The sequence below is a fragment of the Homalodisca vitripennis genome, chromosome 7 (assembly GCF_021130785.1).
Source record: "Homalodisca vitripennis isolate AUS2020 chromosome 7, UT_GWSS_2.1, whole genome shotgun sequence".
In the NCBI taxonomy this organism is placed as follows: domain Eukaryota; kingdom Metazoa; phylum Arthropoda; class Insecta; order Hemiptera; family Cicadellidae; genus Homalodisca; species Homalodisca vitripennis.
In genome coordinates this window covers 61095577-61117424 of record NC_060213.1, presented here as the reverse complement: position 1 = coordinate 61117424, position 21848 = coordinate 61095577, and the positions used below count along the sequence as shown (strand labels likewise).

At 38.2% G+C, this 21848-nt stretch overlaps 1 protein-coding gene across 1 annotated transcript in view; it reads right to left on the bottom strand.

Moving 5' to 3' along the window:
- Nucleotides 1–18878: 18878 nt before the first annotated feature.
- Nucleotides 18879–21848, bottom strand: part of LOC124366737 (myogenesis-regulating glycosidase-like) — a 67696-nt gene continuing 64726 nt past the window's right edge. The window contains 3 exon segments of the mRNA XM_046823338.1: nt 18879–19615; nt 20930–21111; nt 21113–21130. Coding sequence (XP_046679294.1) covers nt 19298–19615; nt 20930–21111; nt 21113–21130 — 518 coding nt within the window. The 3' untranslated portion in view covers nt 18879–19297.

Below are 21848 nucleotides of genomic sequence, written 5' to 3'. Positions count from 1 at the left end.
GTTAACACATCAGGGGGTTGAATGTACAGGAGGTTATCAGGTCATACCAGGAAATCCCCGGGGGGGGGGTTAATATTACCGGGGGTTAATGACACACTTGGGCCTTTTTTAGAGGGTATTGTGTCTGTGAACATAATAAATATTCCTCTGTCCCTATCTACTATTGACGCTTAGCTAACGCTCAGCCAACTCCCGAAGTCACTGAACCTTTTCTGTAGATCACGTGATTTCCTAAATCCCGTTTAAAATTTGTTTTGAGTTACGACCAACCGTTTAGCCGCTATCAAGCCCGGAATGTAAATTTTTAGGCGAAAATGTCCAATATTTTCACTTAATCGCGTTTTGCGGTCAAACTAAGGGAAATATACTAAAAAGTCACTGGACCTTTTTTGTAGGTCATCTTATTTCCTAAATAAAACGTTAGTCTTATTTTGACCTCCGACCAATGGTTTCGCCGCTATCGACCCCAAAAACAAAAGTTTCGCGTAAAAGTTACAACAAAATTGTACATAATCACGTTTTTTCGGCCAAACCAATCGAGATAGGGCAAAAGATTACTGGACCTTTTCTGTAGATCGCGCAATTTGCTAATTTGATGGGTCAATCAGATTTGAGCTACGACCAACGGTTCGGCCGCTATCGGGCTTGAAACATTATTTTTATCGAAAAAATCTCTGGAATTTCAAATGTTCGAGCGTTTTGTCGCTTAACCATGGAAGATAGAGCAAAAAGTCATTAGACCTTTTTTGTAGTTCACTTCATTCCTGACCATGAATTTTCCGTCAGATCCGAGCTAGCTCCAACGGTTCGCCCGCTATCGGGCTTACAAAAAATGCCTGCAGGGGTGAAGAATGCGCGATTTTTTGGGAATTTTTTTGAGGGGTTGAAAATGAAAAATTCTCACTTTTCGGGATTTTCCTGGTGGTTACACGTGGAAAGCTATCTGTGTACCAAATTTCAAGTCTCTAACTCATCTGGAAGTAGGTTAGAATTAGTATACGTGAGTGAGTGAGTGAGTCAGTCAGTCAGTTACACATGCGGTTGTATATATATTAGATATATATATCCTACAAGCTTCCCCAGTGTGGAAATTTTCCAGTCAACACTGAAACGTCAAGCGCTGTTTTTATTATTGTGTTTAGCGTGGTTTTCTTGTTAAATTGAGACTGCACTACTTAAGAGGTAAGTGTAAAAGCTTTACAATTAGAGATAGTTTTTTTATTATTTAAATTAAATTTACGTATGTTAAGGTATTTTTCAATAGTGAAAGGAGATCGATTTGTGAAGGTTTTTTATAGGTTATGTTCGAGAACATTCATGATGTCAAGTGAGGGGCAATATCGCACAAAGTGTGCGATATTGCCCCACATGGGTTCTTATGGGAAGTTTTAAAACCTAATTTTAAGCCTATTAGTGCATAGTAACAGGCCTGGTTTTTTACAGATGGTGAGAAAGCGTGCCAGAACAACGGACAGAGCTAAATGGGACAAGGAATCGATGGACGCAGCCATAAAAGATGTAACATTGAATGGGAAGAAACTAAGAGAATCAGCTAGAGCATATGGTGTTCCTGTTTCGACCCTTAAAGATCGCATCAGAAGTGGAAATCCGGAAAAACTGTGCCTTGGAAGGAAACCTACATTTACTTCAGCTCAGGAAAAAGAAATTGGTGACCAGGTACTCTTATTGGCTAAATGTTTTTATGGTATTTCAGCACTTGAACTTAGACGATTAGTTTTTGAATACGCAGAAGCTAACAACATAAAAAATTACTTCAATCAATCCTCAAGAATGGCAGGTCAAGATTGGCTTATTCACTTTCTGAAACGAAATCCTACTATTAGTGTAAGAAAACCCCAAGCCACTAGTCTTAACAGAATAACTGGATTCAACTACACTGAAGTTAAACAGTTTTATTCAAATCTGTCATCCGTAATGGAAAAGCACATGTTTGATGTGTCAAGAATTTATAATTATGACGAGACTGGCATATCTACAGTCCAAAAACCGGGCAAAATTTTGGGCCCTAAGGGAGTAAAACAATTGGGATTTGCAACCAGTTGGGAGCGAGGGAAGAACATAACAGTAGGCTGTGCAATGAGTGCCAGTGGTATGTATGTTCCACCCATGTTCATTTACCCTCGTCAAAGGATGAGTCCTGTTTTAGGAAATGGAGGACCAGCAAACTCAATATATCATTGTAGCAAAACCGGATGGATAACCGAGGAGTTGTTCATAACTTGGCTGGAACATTTTATTTCATTTACAAAGCCAACTAAGGACAACCCAATCTTATTGATCATGGATAACCATACTACACACACAACACTAAATGCTTACAATGTGTGCAAGGAGAATCACATTATCGTTGTTACACTTCCTCCACACTCCTCTCATCGCCTCCAACCCTTGGATGTGACGTTTTATAGCAGCTTGAAGACATCGTGAATGTGACAACTTCATGAGAACTCATCCAAACCGCAAGATAACGCCATATGATGTTGCTGGTATTTTTAACAAGGCCTACAGCAGAGTAGCAAATATAGAAAAAGCAATATCTGGGTTCTCACAAACGGGTATTTACCCTTTAGACACAGAAAGATTCACAGAGGACGATTTTGTAACTTTCTTAGAAGAAGAAGTAGTGTTACCAGTGGTTGAAGACAAAGAAAGTCACAATGATATCAGAACCAGCAATATTGACAATACGCCAACTGTTATGTCTGTTGACGAAAAACAAAACAGCGTTCTACAAGGCAGCTGTGATTTATCAGCATTGAGAGAGCCCACTCCATCTACGTCTGGGATTATATCATTCAAAGACATATCGCCCCTTCCAAAAATATAAAGCTAAACTCAAGAAGACAACACTCTATAATTTTCACACTAACGCCAAACAAAACCACTTTGGAAGAAGCGGCTGCCAGAAAGGAGCTTAGGATTAAAATAAAAGAGGAAAAACAAATTAAGAAGACTGTAAAAAAATCTAAAAAAACTTTACAGAAAATAGCGAATCCAAAAGGCAAAAGCAAATTTAGGAAAACTAACTCAAAGATAAGACCAGATATCAAACAAGAGAAAAAACGATGCCGGAAAAACTTATCTTTTGATACGTCATCAGATGATGATGGTGACGGTTTCACTTGTAATGATGATGAAATGGATGACTTGGAACCAATGGTAATGGATGTTTCTGCATCAACAAGAAATGTAACCGATTCAGAAGGCGTCTGTTGTCTTTGTGGGGAATTCGGGAAAAACAATGAACTTTGGTATCGGTGCATTATTTCCAGTGGATGGGTGCACTCTGAGTGTAGTGGAGCAGAGACAGCTACAGATTTCATCTGTGATTTTTGTTACAACAAAAAGTAACAATTTATAAAACCCACAGCCTGTTAAAAGTTAATAACTTATTGTTCACAACAAACAATTTGTATTTCATTACATTTTTAATCGTTTATATTAATAAATTTCAATTTTTTTCTGAATTATAGTGTGTAATGTATTTTTTAGTCCTTGTGCGGTATTGCCCCAGTAGTCGGGGCAATATCGTACAATGTAAACTTTGCTTATTTTTTTTTTAAATTGTAAAGTGTTTAAATTATTTCAATTTCTTGGCTTGGTTACATGTGTGATAGTATAGTTGATAAACTCGCCTTCGGCTCGCTGGGGGCTACGCCCCCAGGCCCCCAAAGTAAACGCTTGCAAATTCGGGGATAAGCGGAATTCGGTGACTGGTTAAGTCCGGACATTAAGTAAATGACAAGGGATTTAAAAATTGACCTTTTTTCATAGATTTTTTTCCGGATTCGTAAAAACTTTTGACTTTGAGGGCATTTTGCGGTTAAACCGTTAGAGATACGACAAAAAGTGACTGGACCTTTCTTGTTGGAAATTTAATTTTGTCTTTCGATTGTGCCCTCAGATCTGATCTACGACCTATGGTTTAGCCAGAAATGAGCTCGGGAGAAAAGTCTGCACGGGTCAGCTATCTTGAATTGTTTAGTATAAACATAATAAAAACCGACCTCAAGGCAGTATTTTAAGTCGAACAGGGGGTTTAATATCACCAGGAGACTATCTAGTCAAGGCGAGAAATTCCCTGGGTGGGTGATTAATGTTAAGGAGGTTAAGACAAGAGGGGGTTTAATTTCGTCAGGATATTGTCTTGTCATATGAACAAATTCCCAGGGGGGGTTAACGTTACCGGGGGATAAGTCTCCAGGGGGTTATCTGGTCATACCAGGATCTTCCCGGGGGGGGGTTAAGAGATTTGGTGACTGGTAAAATTCGGACATGAGGTCATGGCAGGAAATTCCCTGGGGGGGTTTTAATGTTACCAGGGGGGTTAACACATCAGGGGGTTGAATGTACAGGAGGTTATCAGGTCATACCAGGAAATCCCCGGGGGGGGGGTTAATATTACCGGGGGTTAATGACACACTTGGGCCTTTTTTAGAGGGTATTGTGTCTGTGAACATAATAAATATTCCTCTGTCCCTATCTACTATTGACGCTTAGCTAACGCTCAGCCAACTCCCGAAGTCACTGAACCTTTTCTGTAGATCACGTGATTTCCTAAATCCCGTTTAAAATTTGTTTTGAGTTACGACCAACCGTTTAGCCGCTATCAAGCCCGGAATGTAAATTTTTAGGCGAAAATGTCCAATATTTTCACTTAATCGCGTTTTGCGGTCAAACTAAGGGAAATATACTAAAAAGTCACTGGACCTTTTTTGTAGGTCATCTTATTTCCTAAATAAAACGTTAGTCTTATTTTGACCTCCGACCAATGGTTTCGCCGCTATCGACCCCAAAAACAAAAGTTTCGCGTAAAAGTTACAACAAAATTGTACATAATCACGTTTTTTCGGCCAAACCAATCGAGATAGGGCAAAAGATTACTGGACCTTTTCTGTAGATCGCGCAATTTGCTAATTTGATGGGTCAATCAGATTTGAGCTACGACCAACGGTTCGGCCGCTATCGGGCTTGAAACATTATTTTTATCGAAAAAATCTCTGGAATTTCAAATGTTCGAGCGTTTTGTCGCTTAACCATGGAAGATAGAGCAAAAAGTCATTAGACCTTTTTTGTAGTTCACTTCATTCCTGACCATGAATTTTCCGTCAGATCCGAGCTAGCTCCAACGGTTCGCCCGCTATCGGGCTTACAAAAAAATGCCTGCAGGGGTGAAGAATGCGCGATTTTTTGGGAATTTTTTTGAGGGGTTGAAAATGAAAAATTCTCACTTTTCGGGATTTTCCTGGTGGTTACACGTGGAAAGCTATCTGTGTACCAAATTTCAAGTCTCTAACTCATCTGGAAGTAGGTTAGAATTAGTATACGTGAGTGAGTGAGTCAGTCAGTCAGTCAGTTACACATGCGGCTGTATAAGTATTTAGACTCGCCTTCGGCTCGCTGGGGGCTACGCCCCCAGGCCCCCAAAGTAAACGCTTGCAAATTCGGGGATAAGCGGAATTCGGTGACTGGTTAAGTCCGGACATTAAGTAAATGACAAGGGATTTAAAAATTGACCTTTTTCATAGATTTTTTTCCGGATTCGTAAAAACTTTTGACTTTGAGGGCATTTTGCGGTTAAACCGTTAGAGATACGACAAAAAGTGACTGGACCTTTCTTGTTGGAAATTTAATTTTGTCTTTCGATTGTGCCCTCAGATCTGATCTACGACCTATGGTTTAGCCAGAAATGAGCTCGGGAGAAAAGTCTGCACGGGTCAGCTATCTTGAATTGTTTAGTATAAACATAATAAAAACCGACCTCAAGGCAGTATTTTAAGTCGAACAGGGGGTTTAATATCACCAGGAGACTATCTAGTCAAGGCGAGAAATTCCCTGGGTGGGTGATTAATGTTAAGGAGGTTAAGACAAGAGGGGGTTTAATTTCGTCAGGATATTGTCTTGTCATATGAACAAATTCCCAGGGGGGTTAACGTTACCGGGGGATAAGTCTCCAGGGGGTTATCTGGTCATACCAGGATCTTCCCAGGGGGGGGGTTAAGAGATTTGGTGACTGGTAAAATTCGGACATGAGGTCATGGCAGGAAATTCCCTGGGGGGGTTTAATGTTACCAGGGGGGTTAACACATCAGGGGGTTGAATGTACAGGAGGTTATCAGGTCATACCAGGAAATCCCCGGGGGGGGGGTTAATATTACCGGGGGTTAATGACACACTTGGGCCTTTTTTAGAGGGTATTGTGTCTGTGAACATAATAAATATTCCTCTGTCCCTATCTACTATTGACGCTTAGCTAACGCTCAGCCAACTCCCGAAGTCACTGAACCTTTTCTGTAGATCACGTGATTTCCTAAATCCCGTTTAAAATTTGTTTTGAGTTACGACCAACCGTTTAGCCGCTATCAAGCCCGGAATGTAAATTTTTAGGCGAAAATGTCCAATATTTTCACTTAATCGCGTTTTGCGGTCAAACTAAGGGAAATATACTAAAAAGTCACTGGACCTTTTTTGTAGGTCATCTTATTTCCTAAATAAAACGTTAGTCTTATTTTGACCTCCGACCAATGGTTTCGCCGCTATCGACCCCAAAAACAAAAGTTTCGCGTAAAAGTTACAACAAAATTGTACATAATCACGTTTTTCGGCCAAACCAATCGAGATAGGGCAAAAGATTACTGGACCTTTTCTGTAGATCGCGCAATTTGCTAATTTGATGGGTCAATCAGATTTGAGCTACGACCAACGGTTCGGCCGCTATCGGGCTTGAAACATTATTTTTATCGAAAAAATCTCTGGAATTTCAAATGTTCGAGCGTTTTGTCGCTTAACCATGGAAGATAGAGCAAAAAGTCATTAGACCTTTTTTGTAGTTCACTTCATTCCTGACCATGAATTTTCCGTCAGATCCGAGCTAGCTCCAACGGTTCGCCCGCTATCGGGCTTACAAAAAATGCCTGCAGGGGTGAAGAATGCGCGATTTTTTGGGAATTTTTTTGAGGGGTTGAAAATGAAAAATTCTCACTTTTCGGGATTTTCCTGGTGGTTACACGTGGAAAGCTATCTGTGTACCAAATTTCAAGTCTCTAACTCATCTGGAAGTAGGTTAGAATTAGTATACGTGAGTGAGTGAGTGAGTCAGTCAGTCAGTTACACATGCGGTTGTATATATATTAGACTCGCCTTCGGCTCGAAATTTACGTATGTTAAGGTATTTTTCAATAGTGAAAGGAGATCGATTTGTGAAGGTTTTTTATAGGTTATGTTCGAGAACATTCATGATGTCAGTGAGGGGCAATATCGCACAAAGTGTGCGATATTGCCCCACATGGGTTCTTATGGGAAGTTTTAAAACCTAATTTTAAGCCTATTAGTGCATAGTAACAGGCCTGGTTTTTTACAGATGGTGAGAAAGCGTGCCAGAACAACGGACAGAGCTAAATGGGACAAGGAATCGATGGACGCAGCCATAAAAGATGTAACATTGAATGGGAAGAAACTAAGAGAATCAGCTAGAGCATATGGTGTTCCTGTTTCGACCCTTAAAGATCGCATCAGAAGTGGAAATCCGGAAAAACTGTGCCTTGGAAGGAAACCTACATTTACTTCAGCTCAGGAAAAAGAAATTGGTGACCAGGTACTCTTATTGGCTAAATGTTTTTATGGTATTTCAGCACTTGAACTTAGACGATTAGTTTTTGAATACGCAGAAGCTAACAACATAAAAAATTACTTCAATCAATCCTCAAGAATGGCAGGTCAAGATTGGCTTATTCACTTTCTGAAACGAAATCCTACTATTAGTGTAAGAAAACCCCAAGCCACTAGTCTTAACAGAATAACTGGATTCAACTACACTGAAGTTAAACAGTTTTATTCAAATCTGTCATCCGTAATGGAAAAGCACATGTTTGATGTGTCAAGAATTTATAATTATGACGAGACTGGCATATCTACAGTCCAAAAACCGGGCAAAATTTTGGGCCCTAAGGGAGTAAAACAATTGGGATTTGCAACCAGTTGGGAGCGAGGGAAGAACATAACAGTAGGCTGTGCAATGAGTGCCAGTGGTATGTATGTTCCACCCATGTTCATTTACCCTCGTCAAAGGATGAGTCCTGTTTTAGGAAATGGAGGACCAGCAAACTCAATATATCATTGTAGCAAAACCGGATGGATAACCGAGGAGTTGTTCATAACTTGGCTGGAACATTTTATTTCATTTACAAAGCCAACTAAGGACAACCCAATCTTATTGATCATGGATAACCATACTACACACACAACACTAAATGCTTACAATGTGTGCAAGGAGAATCACATTATCGTTGTTACACTTCCTCCACACTCCTCTCATCGCCTCCAACCCTTGGATGTGACGTTTTATAGCAGCTTGAAGACATCGTGAATGTGACAACTTCATGAGAACTCATCCAAACCGCAAGATAACGCCATATGATGTTGCTGGTATTTTTAACAAGGCCTACAGCAGAGTAGCAAATATAGAAAAAGCAATATCTGGGTTCTCACAAACGGGTATTTACCCTTTAGACACAGAAAGATTCACAGAGGACGATTTTGTAACTTTCTTAGAAGAAGAAGTAGTGTTACCAGTGGTTGAAGACAAAGAAAGTCACAATGATATCAGAACCAGCAATATTGACAATACGCCAACTGTTATGTCTGTTGACGAAAAACAAAACAGCGTTCTACAAGGCAGCTGTGATTTATCAGCATTGAGAGAGCCCACTCCATCTACGTCTGGGATTATATCATTCAAAGACATATCGCCCCTTCCAAAAATATAAAGCTAAACTCAAGAAGACAACACTCTATAATTTTCACACTAACGCCAAACAAAACCACTTTGGAAGAAGCGGCTGCCAGAAAGGAGCTTAGGATTAAAATAAAAGAGGAAAAACAAATTAAGAAGACTGTAAAAAAATCTAAAAAAACTTTACAGAAAATAGCGAATCCAAAAGGCAAAAGCAAATTTAGGAAAACTAACTCAAAGATAAGACCAGATATCAAACAAGAGAAAAAACGATGCCGGAAAAACTTATCTTTTGATACGTCATCAGATGATGATGGTGACGGTTTCACTTGTAATGATGATGAAATGGATGACTTGGAACCAATGGTAATGGATGTTTCTGCATCAACAAGAAATGTAACCGATTCAGAAGGCGTCTGTTGTCTTTGTGGGGAATTCGGGAAAAACAATGAACTTTGGTATCGGTGCATTATTTCCAGTGGATGGGTGCACTCTGAGTGTAGTGGAGCAGAGACAGCTACAGATTTCATCTGTGATTTTTGTTACAACAAAAAGTAACAATTTATAAAACCCACAGCCTGTTAAAAGTTAATAACTTATTGTTCACAACAAACAATTTGTATTTCATTACATTTTTAATCGTTTATATTAATAAATTTCAATTTTTTTCTGAATTATAGTGTGTAATGTATTTTTTAGTCCTTGTGCGGTATTGCCCCAGTAGTCGGGGCAATATCGTACAATGTAAACTTTGCTTATTTTTTTTTTAAATTGTAAAGTGTTTAAATTATTTCAATTTCTTGGCTTGGTTACATGTGTGATAGTATAGTTGATAAACTCGCCTTCGGCTCGCTGGGGGCTACGCCCCCAGGCCCCCAAAGTAAACGCTTGCAAATTCGGGGATAAGCGGAATTCGGTGACTGGTTAAGTCCGGACATTAAGTAAATGACAAGGGATTTAAAAATTGACCTTTTTCATAGATTTTTTTTCCGGATTCGTAAAAACTTTTGACTTTGAGGGCATTTTGCGGTTAAACCGTTAGAGATACGACAAAAAGTGACTGGAACCTTTCTTGTTGGAAATTTAATTTTGTCTTTCGATTGTGCCCTCAGATCTGATCTACGACCTATGGTTTAGCCAGAAATGAGCTCGGGAGAAAAGTCTGCACGGGTCAGCTATCTTGAATTGTTTAGTATAAACATAATAAAAACCGACCTCAAGGCAGTATTTTAAGTCGAACAGGGGGTTTAATATCACCAGGAGACTATCTAGTCAAGGCGAGAAATTCCCTGGGTGGGTGATTAATGTTAAGGAGGTTAAGACAAGAGGGGGTTTAATTTCGTCAGGATATTGTCTTGTCATATGAACAAATTCCCAGGGGGGGTTAACGTTACCGGGGGATAAGTCTCCAGGGGGTTATCTGGTCATACCAGGATCTTCCCAGGGGGGGGGTTAAGAGATTTGGTGACTGGTAAAATTCGGACATGAGGTCATGGCAGGAAATTCCCTGGGGGGGTTTTAATGTTACCAGGGGGTTAACACATCAGGGGGTTGAATGTACAGGAGGTTATCAGGTCATACCAGGAAATCCCCGGGGGGGGGGTTAATATTACCGGGGGTTAATGACACACTTGGGCCTTTTTTAGAGGGTATTGTGTCTGTGAACATAATAAATATTCCTCTGTCCCTATCTACTATTGACGCTTAGCTAACGCTCAGCCAACTCCCGAAGTCACTGAAACCTTTTCTGTAGATCACGTGATTTCCTAAATCCCGTTTAAAATTTGTTTTGAGTTTACGACCAACCGTTTTAGCCGCTATCAAGCCCGGAATGTAAATTTTTAGGCGAAAATGTCCAATATTTTCACTTAATCGCGTTTTGCGGTCAAACTAAGGGAAATATACTAAAAAGTCACTGGACCTTTTTTGTAGGTCATCTTATTTCCTAAATAAAACGTTAGTCTTATTTTGACCTCCGACCAATGGTTTCGCGCCGCTATCGACCCCAAAAACAAAAGTTTCGCGTAAAAGTTACAACAAAATTGTACATAATCACGTTTTTCGGCCAAACCAATCGAGATAGGGCAAAAGATTACTGGACCTTTTCTGTAGATCGCGCAATTTGCTAATTTGATGGGTCAATCAGATTTGAGCTACGACCAACGGTTCGGCCGCTATCGGGCTTGAAACATTATTTTTATCGAAAAAATCTCTGGAATTTCAAATGTTCGAGCGTTTTGTCGCTTAACCATGGAAGATAGAGCAAAAAGTCATTAGACCTTTTTTGTAGTTCACTTCATTCCTGACCATGAATTTTCCGTCAGATCCGAGCTAGCTCCAACGGTTCGCCCGCTATCGGGCTTACAAAAAATGCCTGCAGGGGTGAAGAATGCGCGATTTTTTGGGAATTTTTTTGAGGGGTTGAAAATGAAAAATTCTCACTTTTCGGGATTTTCCTGGTGGTTACACGTGGAAAGCTATCTGTGTACCAAATTTCAAGTCTCTAACTCATCTGGAAGTAGGTTAGAATTAGTATACGTGAGTGAGTGAGTGAGTCAGTCAGTCAGTTACACATGCGGTTGTATATATATTAGACTCGCCTTCGGCTCGAAATTTACGTATGTTAAGGTATTTTTCAATAGTGAAAGGAGATCGATTTGTGAAGGTTTTTATAGGTTATGTTCGAGAACATTCATGATGTCAGTGAGGGGCAATATCGCACAAAGTGTGCGATATTGCCCCACATGGGTTCTTATGGGAAGTTTTAAAACCTAATTTTAAGCCTATTAGTGCATAGTAACAGGCCTGGTTTTTTACAGATGGTGAGAAAGCGTGCCAGAACAACGGACAGAGCTAAATGGGACAAGGAAATCGATGGACGCAGCCATAAAAGATGTAACATTGAATGGGAAGAAACTAAGAGAATCAGCTAGAGCATATGGTGTTCCTGTTTCGACCCCTTAAAGATCGCATCAGAAGTGGAAATCCGGAAAAAACTGTGCCTTGGAAGGAAACCTACATTTACTTCAGCTCAGGAAAAAGAAATTGGTGACCAGGTACTCTTATTGGCTAAATGTTTTTTATGGTATTTCAGCACTTGAACTTAGACGATTAGTTTTTTGAATACGCAGAAGCTAACAACATAAAAAATTACTTCAATCAATCCTCAAGAATGGCAGGTCAAGATTGGCCTTATTCACTTTCTGAAACGAAATCCTACTATTAGTGTAAGAAAACCCCAAGCCACTAGTCTTAACAGAATAACTGGATTCAACTACTACACTGAAGTTAAACAGTTTTATTCAAATCTGTCATCCGTAATGGAAAAGCACATGTTTGATGTGTCAAGAATTTATAATTATGACGAGACTGGCATATTACAGTCCAAAACCGGGCAAAATTTTGGGCCCTAAGGGAGTAAAAACAATTGGGATTTGCAACCAGTTGGGAGCGAGGGAAGAACATAACAGTAGGCTGTGCAATGAGTGCCAGTGGTATGTATGTTCCACCCATGTTCATTTACCCTCGTCAAAGGATGAGTCCTGTTTTAGGAAATGGCAGGACCAGCAAACTCAATATATCATTGTAGCAAAACCGGATGGATAACCGAGGAGTTGTTCATAACTTGCTGGAACATTTTATTTCATTTACAAAGCCAACTAAGGACAACCCAATCTTATTGATCATGGATAAACCATACTACACACACACAACACTAAATGCTTACAATGTGTGCAAGGAGAATCACATTATCGTTGTTACACTTCCTCCACACTCCTCTCATCGCCTCCAACCTTGGATGTGACGTTTTATAGCAGCTTGAAGACATCGTGAATGTGACAAACTTCATGAGAACTCATCCAAACCGCAAGATAACGCCATATGATGTTGCTGGTATTTTTAACAAGGCCTACAGCAGAGTAGCAAATATAGAAAAAGCAATATCTGGGTTCTCACAAACGGGTATTTACCCTTTAGACACAGAAAGATTCACAGAGGACGATTTTGTAACTTTCTTAGAAGAAGAAGTAGTGTTACCAGTGGTTGAAGACAAAGAAAGTCACAATGATATCAGAACCAGCAATATTGACAATACGCCAACTGTTATGTCTGTTGACGAAAAACAAAACAGCGTTCTACAAGGCAGCTGTGATTTATCAGCATTGAGAGAGCCCACTCCATCTACGTCTGGGATTATATCATTCAAAGACATATCGCCCCTTCCAAAAATATAAAGCTAAACTCAAGAAGACAACACTCTATAATTTTCACACTAACGCCAAACAAAACCACTTTGGAAGAAGCGGCTGCCAGAAAGGAGCTTAGGATTAAAATAAAAGAGGAAAAACAAATTAAGAAGGACTGTAAAAAAATCTAAAAAAACTTTACAGAAAATAGCGAATCCAAAAGGCAAAAGCAAATTTAGGAAAACTAACTCAAAGATAAGACCAGATATCAAACAAGAGAAAAAACGATGCCGGAAAAACTTATCTTTTGATACGTCATCAGATGATGATGGTGACGGTTTCACTTGTAATGATGATGAAATGGATGACTTGGAAACCAATGGTAATGGATGTTTCTGCATCAACAAGAAATGTAACCGATTCAGAAGGCGTCTGTTGTCTTTGTGGGGAATTCGGGAAAAACAATGAACTTTGGTATCGGTGCATTATTTCCAGTGGATGGGTGCACTCTGAGTGTAGTGGAGCAGAGACAGCTACAGATTTCATCTGTGATTTTTGTTACAACAAAAAGTAACAATTTATAAAACCCACAGCCTGTTAAAAGTTAATAACTTATTGTTCACAACAAACAATTTGTATTTCATTACATTTTTAATCGTTTATATTAATAAATTTCAATTTTTTTCTGAATTATAGTGTGTAATGTATTTTTTAGTCCTTGTGCGGTATTGCCCCAGTAGTCGGGGCAATATCGTACAATGTAAACTTTTGCTTATTTTTTTTTTAAATTGTAAAGTGTTTAAATTATTTCAATTTCTTGGCTTGGTTACATGTGTGATAGTATAGTTGATAAACTCGCCTTCGGCTCGCTGGGGGCTACGCCCCCAGGCCCCCAAAGTAAACGCTTGCAAATTCGGGGATAAGCGGAATTCGGTGACTGGTTAAGTCCGGACATTAAGTAAATGACAAGGGATTTAAAAATTGACCTTTTTCATAGATTTTTTTCCGGATTCGTAAAAACTTTTGACTTTGAGGGCATTTTGCGGTTAAACCGTTAGAGATACGACAAAAAGTGACTGGACCTTTCTTGTTGGAAATTTAATTTTGTCTTTCGATTGTGCCCTCAGATCTGATCTACGACCTATGGTTTAGCCAGAAATGAGCTCGGGAGAAAAGTCTGCACGGGTCAGCTATCTTGAATTGTTTAGTATAAACATAATAAAAACCGACCTCAAGGCAGTATTTTAAGTCGAACAGGGGGTTTAATATCACCAGGAGACTATCTAGTCAAGGCGAGAAATTCCCTGGGTGGGTGATTAATGTTAAGGAGGTTAAGACAAGAGGGGGTTTAATTTTCGTCAGGATATTGTCTTGTCATATGAACAAATTCCCAGGGGGGGTTAACGTTACCGGGGGATAAGTCTCCAGGGGGTTATCTGGTCATACCAGGATCTTCCCAGGGGGGGGGTTAAGAGATTTGGTGACTGGTAAAATTCGGACATGAGGTCATGGCAGGAAATTCCCTGGGGGGGTTTTAATGTTACCAGGGGGGTTAACACATCAGGGGGTTGAATGTACAGGAGGTTATCAGGTCATACCAGGAAATCCCCGGGGGGGGGGTTAATATTACCGGGGGTTAATGACACACTTGGGCCTTTTTTTTTTAGAGGGTATTGTGTCTGTGAACATAATAAATATTCCTCTGTCCCTATCTACTATTGACGCTTAGCTAACGCTCAGCCAACTCCCGAAGTCACTGAACCTTTTCTGTAGATCACGTGATTTCCTAAATCCCGTTTAAAATTTGTTTTGAGTTACGACCAACCGTTTAGCCGCTATCAAGCCCGGGAATGTAAATTTTTAGGCGAAAATGTCCAATATTTTCACTTAATCGCGTTTTGCGGTCAAACTAAGGGAAATATACTAAAAAGTCACTGGACCTTTTTTGTAGGTCATCTTATTTCCTAAATAAAACGTTAGTCTTATTTTGACCTCCGACCAATGGTTTCGCCGCTATCGACCCCAAAAACAAAAGTTTCGCGTAAAAGTTACAACAAAATTGTACATAATCACGTTTTTTCGGCCAAACCAATCGAGATAGGGCAAAAGATTACTGGACCTTTTCTGTAGATCGCGCAATTTGCTAATTTGATGGGTCAATCAGATTTGAGCTACGACCAACGGTTTCGGCCGCTATCGGGCTTGAAACATTATTTTTATCGAAAAAATCTCTGGAATTTCAAATGTTCGAGCGTTTTGTCGCTTAAAACCATGGAAGATAGAGCAAAAAGTCATTAGACCTTTTTTTGTAGTTCACTTCATTCCTGACCATGAATTTTCCGTCAGATCCGAGCTAGCTCCAACGGTTCGCCCGCTATCGGGCTTACAAAAAATGCCTGCAGGGGTGAAGAATGCGCGATTTTTTGGGAATTTTTTTGAGGGGTTGAAAATGAAAAATTCTCACTTTTCGGGATTTTCCTGGTGGTTACACGTGGAAAGCTATCTGTGTACCAAATTTCAAGTCTCTAACTCATCTGGAAGTAGGTTAGAATTAGTATACGTGAGTGAGTGAGTCAGTCAGTCAGTCAGTTACACATGCGGCTGTATAAGTATATTAGACTCGCCTTCGGCTCGCTGGGGGCTACGCCCCCAGGCCCCCAAAGTAAACGCTTGCAAATTCGGGGATAAGCGGAATTCGGTGACTGGTTAAGTCCGGACATTAAGTAAATGACAAGGGATTTAAAAATTGACCTTTTTCATAGATTTTTTTCCGGATTCGTAAAAAACTTTTGACTTTGAGGGCATTTTGCGGTTAAACCGTTAGAGATACGACAAAAAGTGACTGGACCTTTCTTGTTGGAAATTTAATTTTGTCTTTCGATTGTGCCCTCAGATCTGATCTACGACCTATGGTTTAGCCAGAAATGAGCTCGGGAGAAAAGTCTGCACGGGTCAGCTATCTTGAATTGTTTAGTATAAACATAATAAAAACCGACCTCAAGGCAGTATTTTAAGTCGAACAGGGGGTTTAATATCACCAGGAGACTATCTAGTCAAGGCGAGAAATTCCCTGGGTGGGTGATTAATGTTAAGGAGGTTAAGACAAGAGGGGGTTTAATTTCGTCAGGATATTGTCTTGTCATATGAACAAATTCCCAGGGGGGGTTAACGTTACCGGGGGATAAGTCTCCAGGGGGTTATCTGGTCATACCAGGATCTTCCCAGGGGGGGGGTTAAGAGATTTGGTGACTGGTAAAATTCGGACATGAGGTCATGGCAGGAAATTCCCTGGGGGGGTTTAATGTTACCAGGGGGGTTAACACATCAGGGGGTTGAATGTACAGGAGGTTATCAGGTCATACCAGGAAATCCCCGGGGGGGGGGTTAATATTACCGGGGGTTAATGACACACTTGGGCCTTTTTTAGAGGGTATTGTGTCTGTGAACATAATAAATATTCCTCTGTCCCTATCTACTATTGACGCTTAGCTAACGCTCAGCCAACTCCCGAAGTCACTGAACCTTTTCTGTAGATCACGTGATTTCCTAAATCCCGTTTAAAATTTGTTTTGAGTTACGACCAACCGTTTAGCCGCTATCAAGCCCGGAATGTAAATTTTTAGGCGAAAATGTCCAATATTTTCACTTAATCGCGTTTTGCGGTCAAACTAAGGGAAATATACTAAAAAGTCACTGGACCTTTTTTGTAGGTCATCTTATTTCCTAAATAAAACGTTAGTCTTATTTTGACCTCCGACCAATGGTTTCGCCGCTATCGACCCCAAAAACAAAAGTTTCGCGTAAAAGTTACAACAAAATTGTACATAATCACGTTTTTCGGCCAAACCAATCGAGATAGGGCAAAAGATTACTGGACCTTTTCTGTAGATCGCGCAATTTGCTAATTTGATGGGTCAATCAGATTTGAGCTACGACCAACGGTTCGGCCGCTATCGGGCTTGAAACATTATTTTTATCGAAAAAATCTCTGGAATTTCAAATGTTCGAGCGTTTTGTCGCTTAACCATGGAAGATAGAGCAAAAAGTCATTAGACCTTTTTTGTAGTTCACTTCATTCCTGACCATGAATTTTCCGTCAGATCCGAGCTAGCTCCAACGGTTCGCCCGCTATCGGGCTTACAAAAAATGCCTGCAGGGGTGAAGAATGCGCGATTTTTTTGGGAATTTTTTTTGAGGGGTTGAAAATGAAAAATTCTCACTTTTCGGGATTTTCCTGGTGGTTACACGTGGAAAGCTATCTGTGTACCAAATTTCAAGTCTCTAACTCATCTGGAAGTAGGTTAGAATTAGTATACGTGAGTGAGTGAGTCAGTCAGTCAGTCAGTTACACATGCGGTTGTATATATATTAGATTAGTAATGTATTTCAATTACTATGTCCATTTCAAACATGGAAACATGTGATTTTTCTTAAGTGTGCGGTATTACCGGTATTACAGTAAGACAAAAATATCATAAAAAATAATATTTTTATTTAAAATATTTTAATTTTTATATTCTGATTTTGGATCCAAATCATCTCCCTCTCAGCTACTCCTCCCAACAACACTCAGTTCTGTCCCTGACTATCAATATCATAAAATGTAACAATATCATACCATTATAATTTTCTCTTGAACAGTTTTGTTTTTTATTTGCTATATGGTGTGGTTTGAGCTACATTACTTCGAAAGTAGATTAATATGCCATGGCCATGGGAGTGCCGATGGCCGAGCGTTCTAAGTCGTTGGATATTAGGTCTGAGTTAGAGATAGCGCAGGTTCAAATCCTGTCTGTGACCGTTGCACTTTTTATCAGTACCATCAACCTCGTACTGTATCGACCCTCCCCCTTATTCTGTTTGATAAGATGCTCGCACAGGCCAGTGGCCCATGAGGACAGACAGAATAAGGCTTTAAAGGGGATCGGTCTCTCCTTAAAAAAAAAAAAAAATATCCATTACCTTGTATCATTATATACATAAAAATTCACTTCCAATCACTTAATTTTTAAATACGAGCTATCACAGTCAAATAAAAATACATCTATAAGTAATAATCCGGCCACCCTTTTGTTGAAAGACACAGCTGGTGAAAATACGTAATTTAATTCTTCAGTTAGCTTTCAAAAGCTCTTATGAGAAACACCAAAATTTATCTAAACATATTGCTCTTTAGGGCACTTTCTTAAAATTGCAAAATTAGACCTACTTCACACATGTTTGGATGGTGAGCTACGGTTAAGTAGACAACTGTCAGGGTAGTACACTGTCTGTCTTAATAGATAAAATTTTATTAATGTACCATTTTCATACCAGTTTCACCTCTACCCCAATCTACCCAGTGGTGGAAAGACAATGGCTTTGCCAGACAGGTTGTATTAATACAAGTATTCACATATGTTTAATACAAGTATTCACAATTATTATGATTACAAAGTGAACTGTCAGTTATTATAATTTAATTTTTTTTTAAACTTGAAGCATATTGTTCAGAATAAAATACAGTTTTTGGTATCTACTAGTTAATGGGGCTGTACAATGTAAATATTTAATACAATTCTCGCTATTTTTGAGCAAAATATTTTAGATTTAAACATAAATTATAGGCAAAAAATTACAATGACAAAGTGTTTATTCATGAAATAGCAAAGTAGATGCTTTATTAACTCATATAGAAAGCACTAGCTAAGGAGGTTATTTTAATCTAAAATACAAACATGTACTTTTATTACTTTTTAAAAATTTTCTGAACATCCAGTTTATTTATCCAGGTTAGTTTAGAGTTTATTGTAGTCTCTGGTTGAAAATTGAGATAAAATATAACGCCTTTTCTTAATAAATTATTATTTATTTACAAAAACATAGTTTTTAAATAAAAAAGTATTTAAATACCTTCAAAACAAAATATAGCCATTAAGTATTTACAAAATTTGACCAAATTATCATTCTTAAACCAAATTTACTTCATAGACGTGGGTTGTTCCAAAACAAAAGGGACATGTTTTACAAGCCAAAATTCAACTATTTATCAATCTCCTATACTAGTATAAGGAGAGAAAGTAATAAAATGTCTAATTTATAAATTAGAATGAATACATTATAACTAAAGTTACTATCTTATTTATTATATTTTATCATACAAATTATGTACAACTTCCGAAACAACTACTTTTTCAGTCACATATTATTAGAGTGAAGTTAAGCAGTTTCTTAGATATGAAACATTAAAAAAAATTATTTTATTATTTTTATTTCAACTCCTGTCTTTGGAAACAGCTTATTTTCTATCTAAAATTAAATGTTTTATATTTCAATGGGCTGGTTGAAAAGAATGCCTTGTAATTCAGTAGGAAAACTGTTAGAATCTGGTATTGTCTGGCATCTTCAGGAAATATGCAATCTTTTCTAGTGGAATCTTGTAGCTGTGGATCCAACGCGAACCTTTGCGCAGACTACCATCAATTCCATCCTTCCACACGCCAGCAGGCAGATAAACCTCCCTCTCATGTGTGTTGGGCCGCAGGATTGGGGCCACAATCAGTTCCTCGCCTACCGAGAACTCATCCTTGACCAGGTGACAGGCGGAGTCTCCGGGGTCTAGCATCCACAGGGGTCTGATCAGTGGGGTTCCTGAGTCCAGAGCCTCCTGGGCATACTTCTTCAGAAGTGGGTTTACCTGAAATGGAAGAAGTGTGAACACAGTAACAGAGAATGATAGAGGTCAGCAAGCTGGAAATGACTACTAAACAGGAAATAGAAACAAAAGAATATTTAATAAGGATAAGTGAAATCATCTTTAAAACTGAAGATTAATGTGTATAATCAGCCATAAGTGAGTTCACATAGTTAACAATTATTGCTATGTCGCCCCAATTACATATCTTCCATCGGTTTTGAAAACATGTAATTTCTGATGGCCTTTCTGGAAAAGGGTTTTTTCCACTTATCTTTGTTGGATGAAGGCGGTAACAGATTAGTGATGAGGAAATTGTATTGTAGCCTATTGTGTTCATTTTCAGCAAGAAACAAGAGGGTACATTTCATAAATGGAAAATCAACTCTTTTGGTAGCTATTAATTGATCTGAGACCTACAATGCTCTAAACTTATTCATATGCATAACTCTAGTACACCTCCTTTAAGCAAGGGGTCAATTTGGATTGTTAAAATGCACTGTAGAGAGAGACAAGTCTACAATTTTAAAGTTAATGTTTACGTTGTGATGTGATAGACCGCATTTAATAACAGTAGTGTGTAAAATATAGATATATAAAAACCTGATAACAAAATTTTATTTAATACATATATATATAATTAGTATGTTTTAATTGTATTTTTAGACATATTTTCAGACCAAAAACAAATTGTTTCAATGAAAAATCTGCTTGTAGAAATGTAAGATTTTGGGTCTAATTGGTATTCAAACATCATTTCAAGATCAAATGTTTTCAAAAATTTTTCCAGTGGAGGACCCCCCACATGTTCTGGAGGGAGGGGGTGTTTTCCTTCAAAAGGAAACTTTCTGAACTGGCTTTTGTTTATTGAAATGCAAACATGTAAAACCCGATTTCTAGCTAGCAAAATTTGTATTTTCCTTTATTTTTTTAATGAAATGCTGTCTTTTAAAGGAAAATATACTTATTTTTCAGGATTTCAGAATATTGTACTGTCTTCATCTTCAGAGTAATTCCTCTTTTATTTTGAAAAATACAAGGCATGTATGAATTTACTTGTTAAAATTACTTCATTTCTTTTTGAACTCCAGAAAAAAGAAATAAATTGACAAAGATAAATCTGAACTTAACAATTATCAAACTAGCAAAGTATTCTTCAATTTAAAATACTTCAATAACAGTAATTCTTATATGTACCTAAATTTAAAAAAAAAACAATTTTTTATGAATTTATTGTGTACTAGACAAATTTAAGTCTACTAAACATGTTGTTGACTGAACGATCTCAGACTATATAAGAACTCGATTAAGATTTACCATTTTCTGACGCAAGGCTGTGAGGACCTTGGCTAGCTCCAGAACTTGGTCATCGTCCTTGTACTCGCTAGGTAGGTGAGAGTATCGTATCACTGGCAGGAACGTAGCCAGCTGCAACCACCGAATATATAGCTCCTTGTTTGGCAGCCCCTTGTCTATCAGTTCCTCGAAAGTGAAGTCAAAAGTCCAGAGAAGAATTACCTGAACAACATTTATTTATCATGAAAAATACATTAAATTACTTACTTTTACAAAATCATATCACAACATTACAATAAAATTGAAATCTTGTGTGATGTCTGTATCTATCAAATATTATGTTATTTGGCTTTCCAAATAAAAATAATTAAAATTCATAAATATTTTAACTGGTTAGGCTAATTAATTGGAGAAAAACAAAAATCTCATAGAAATCTAAAAAGTATCTATTACAATATTAGACAAATTAAACATTTCTGTAAGAATGACTAAAAAACTGTAACCACAAAGAATAAATAGAAAAAAATTACATTTACGTAAATATAGAGTGAAGTAAATGTAACAAAAATGTGACTAATATAGTAGAGTGAACAAAAATTTTAAATTATTAAGAGCATATTTATGTATTAAGTTTTTACAACTGAGAAGGAGAGTAGATTTCAATATTGAAAACGTAGTTATGATAGTAGTATTATTTCACTTTTAATATATATGGCAGCAGAGATGAATTCACTCCATTTAGTTTATTTAGGATACACAAAATTATGCACTTTGATATTGTATGACAGCATATTTACAATAGGTAGCTGAAAGAACAAAAATCGTGGAACCAGGCACTAATATGACTTAATGAACCATTTGCTCTGTGATTACAATGTGTAACAGGTCAAATTACGACATTTGAATATTCGCGGGGAATTGGCAGACTGTGACGTCAATG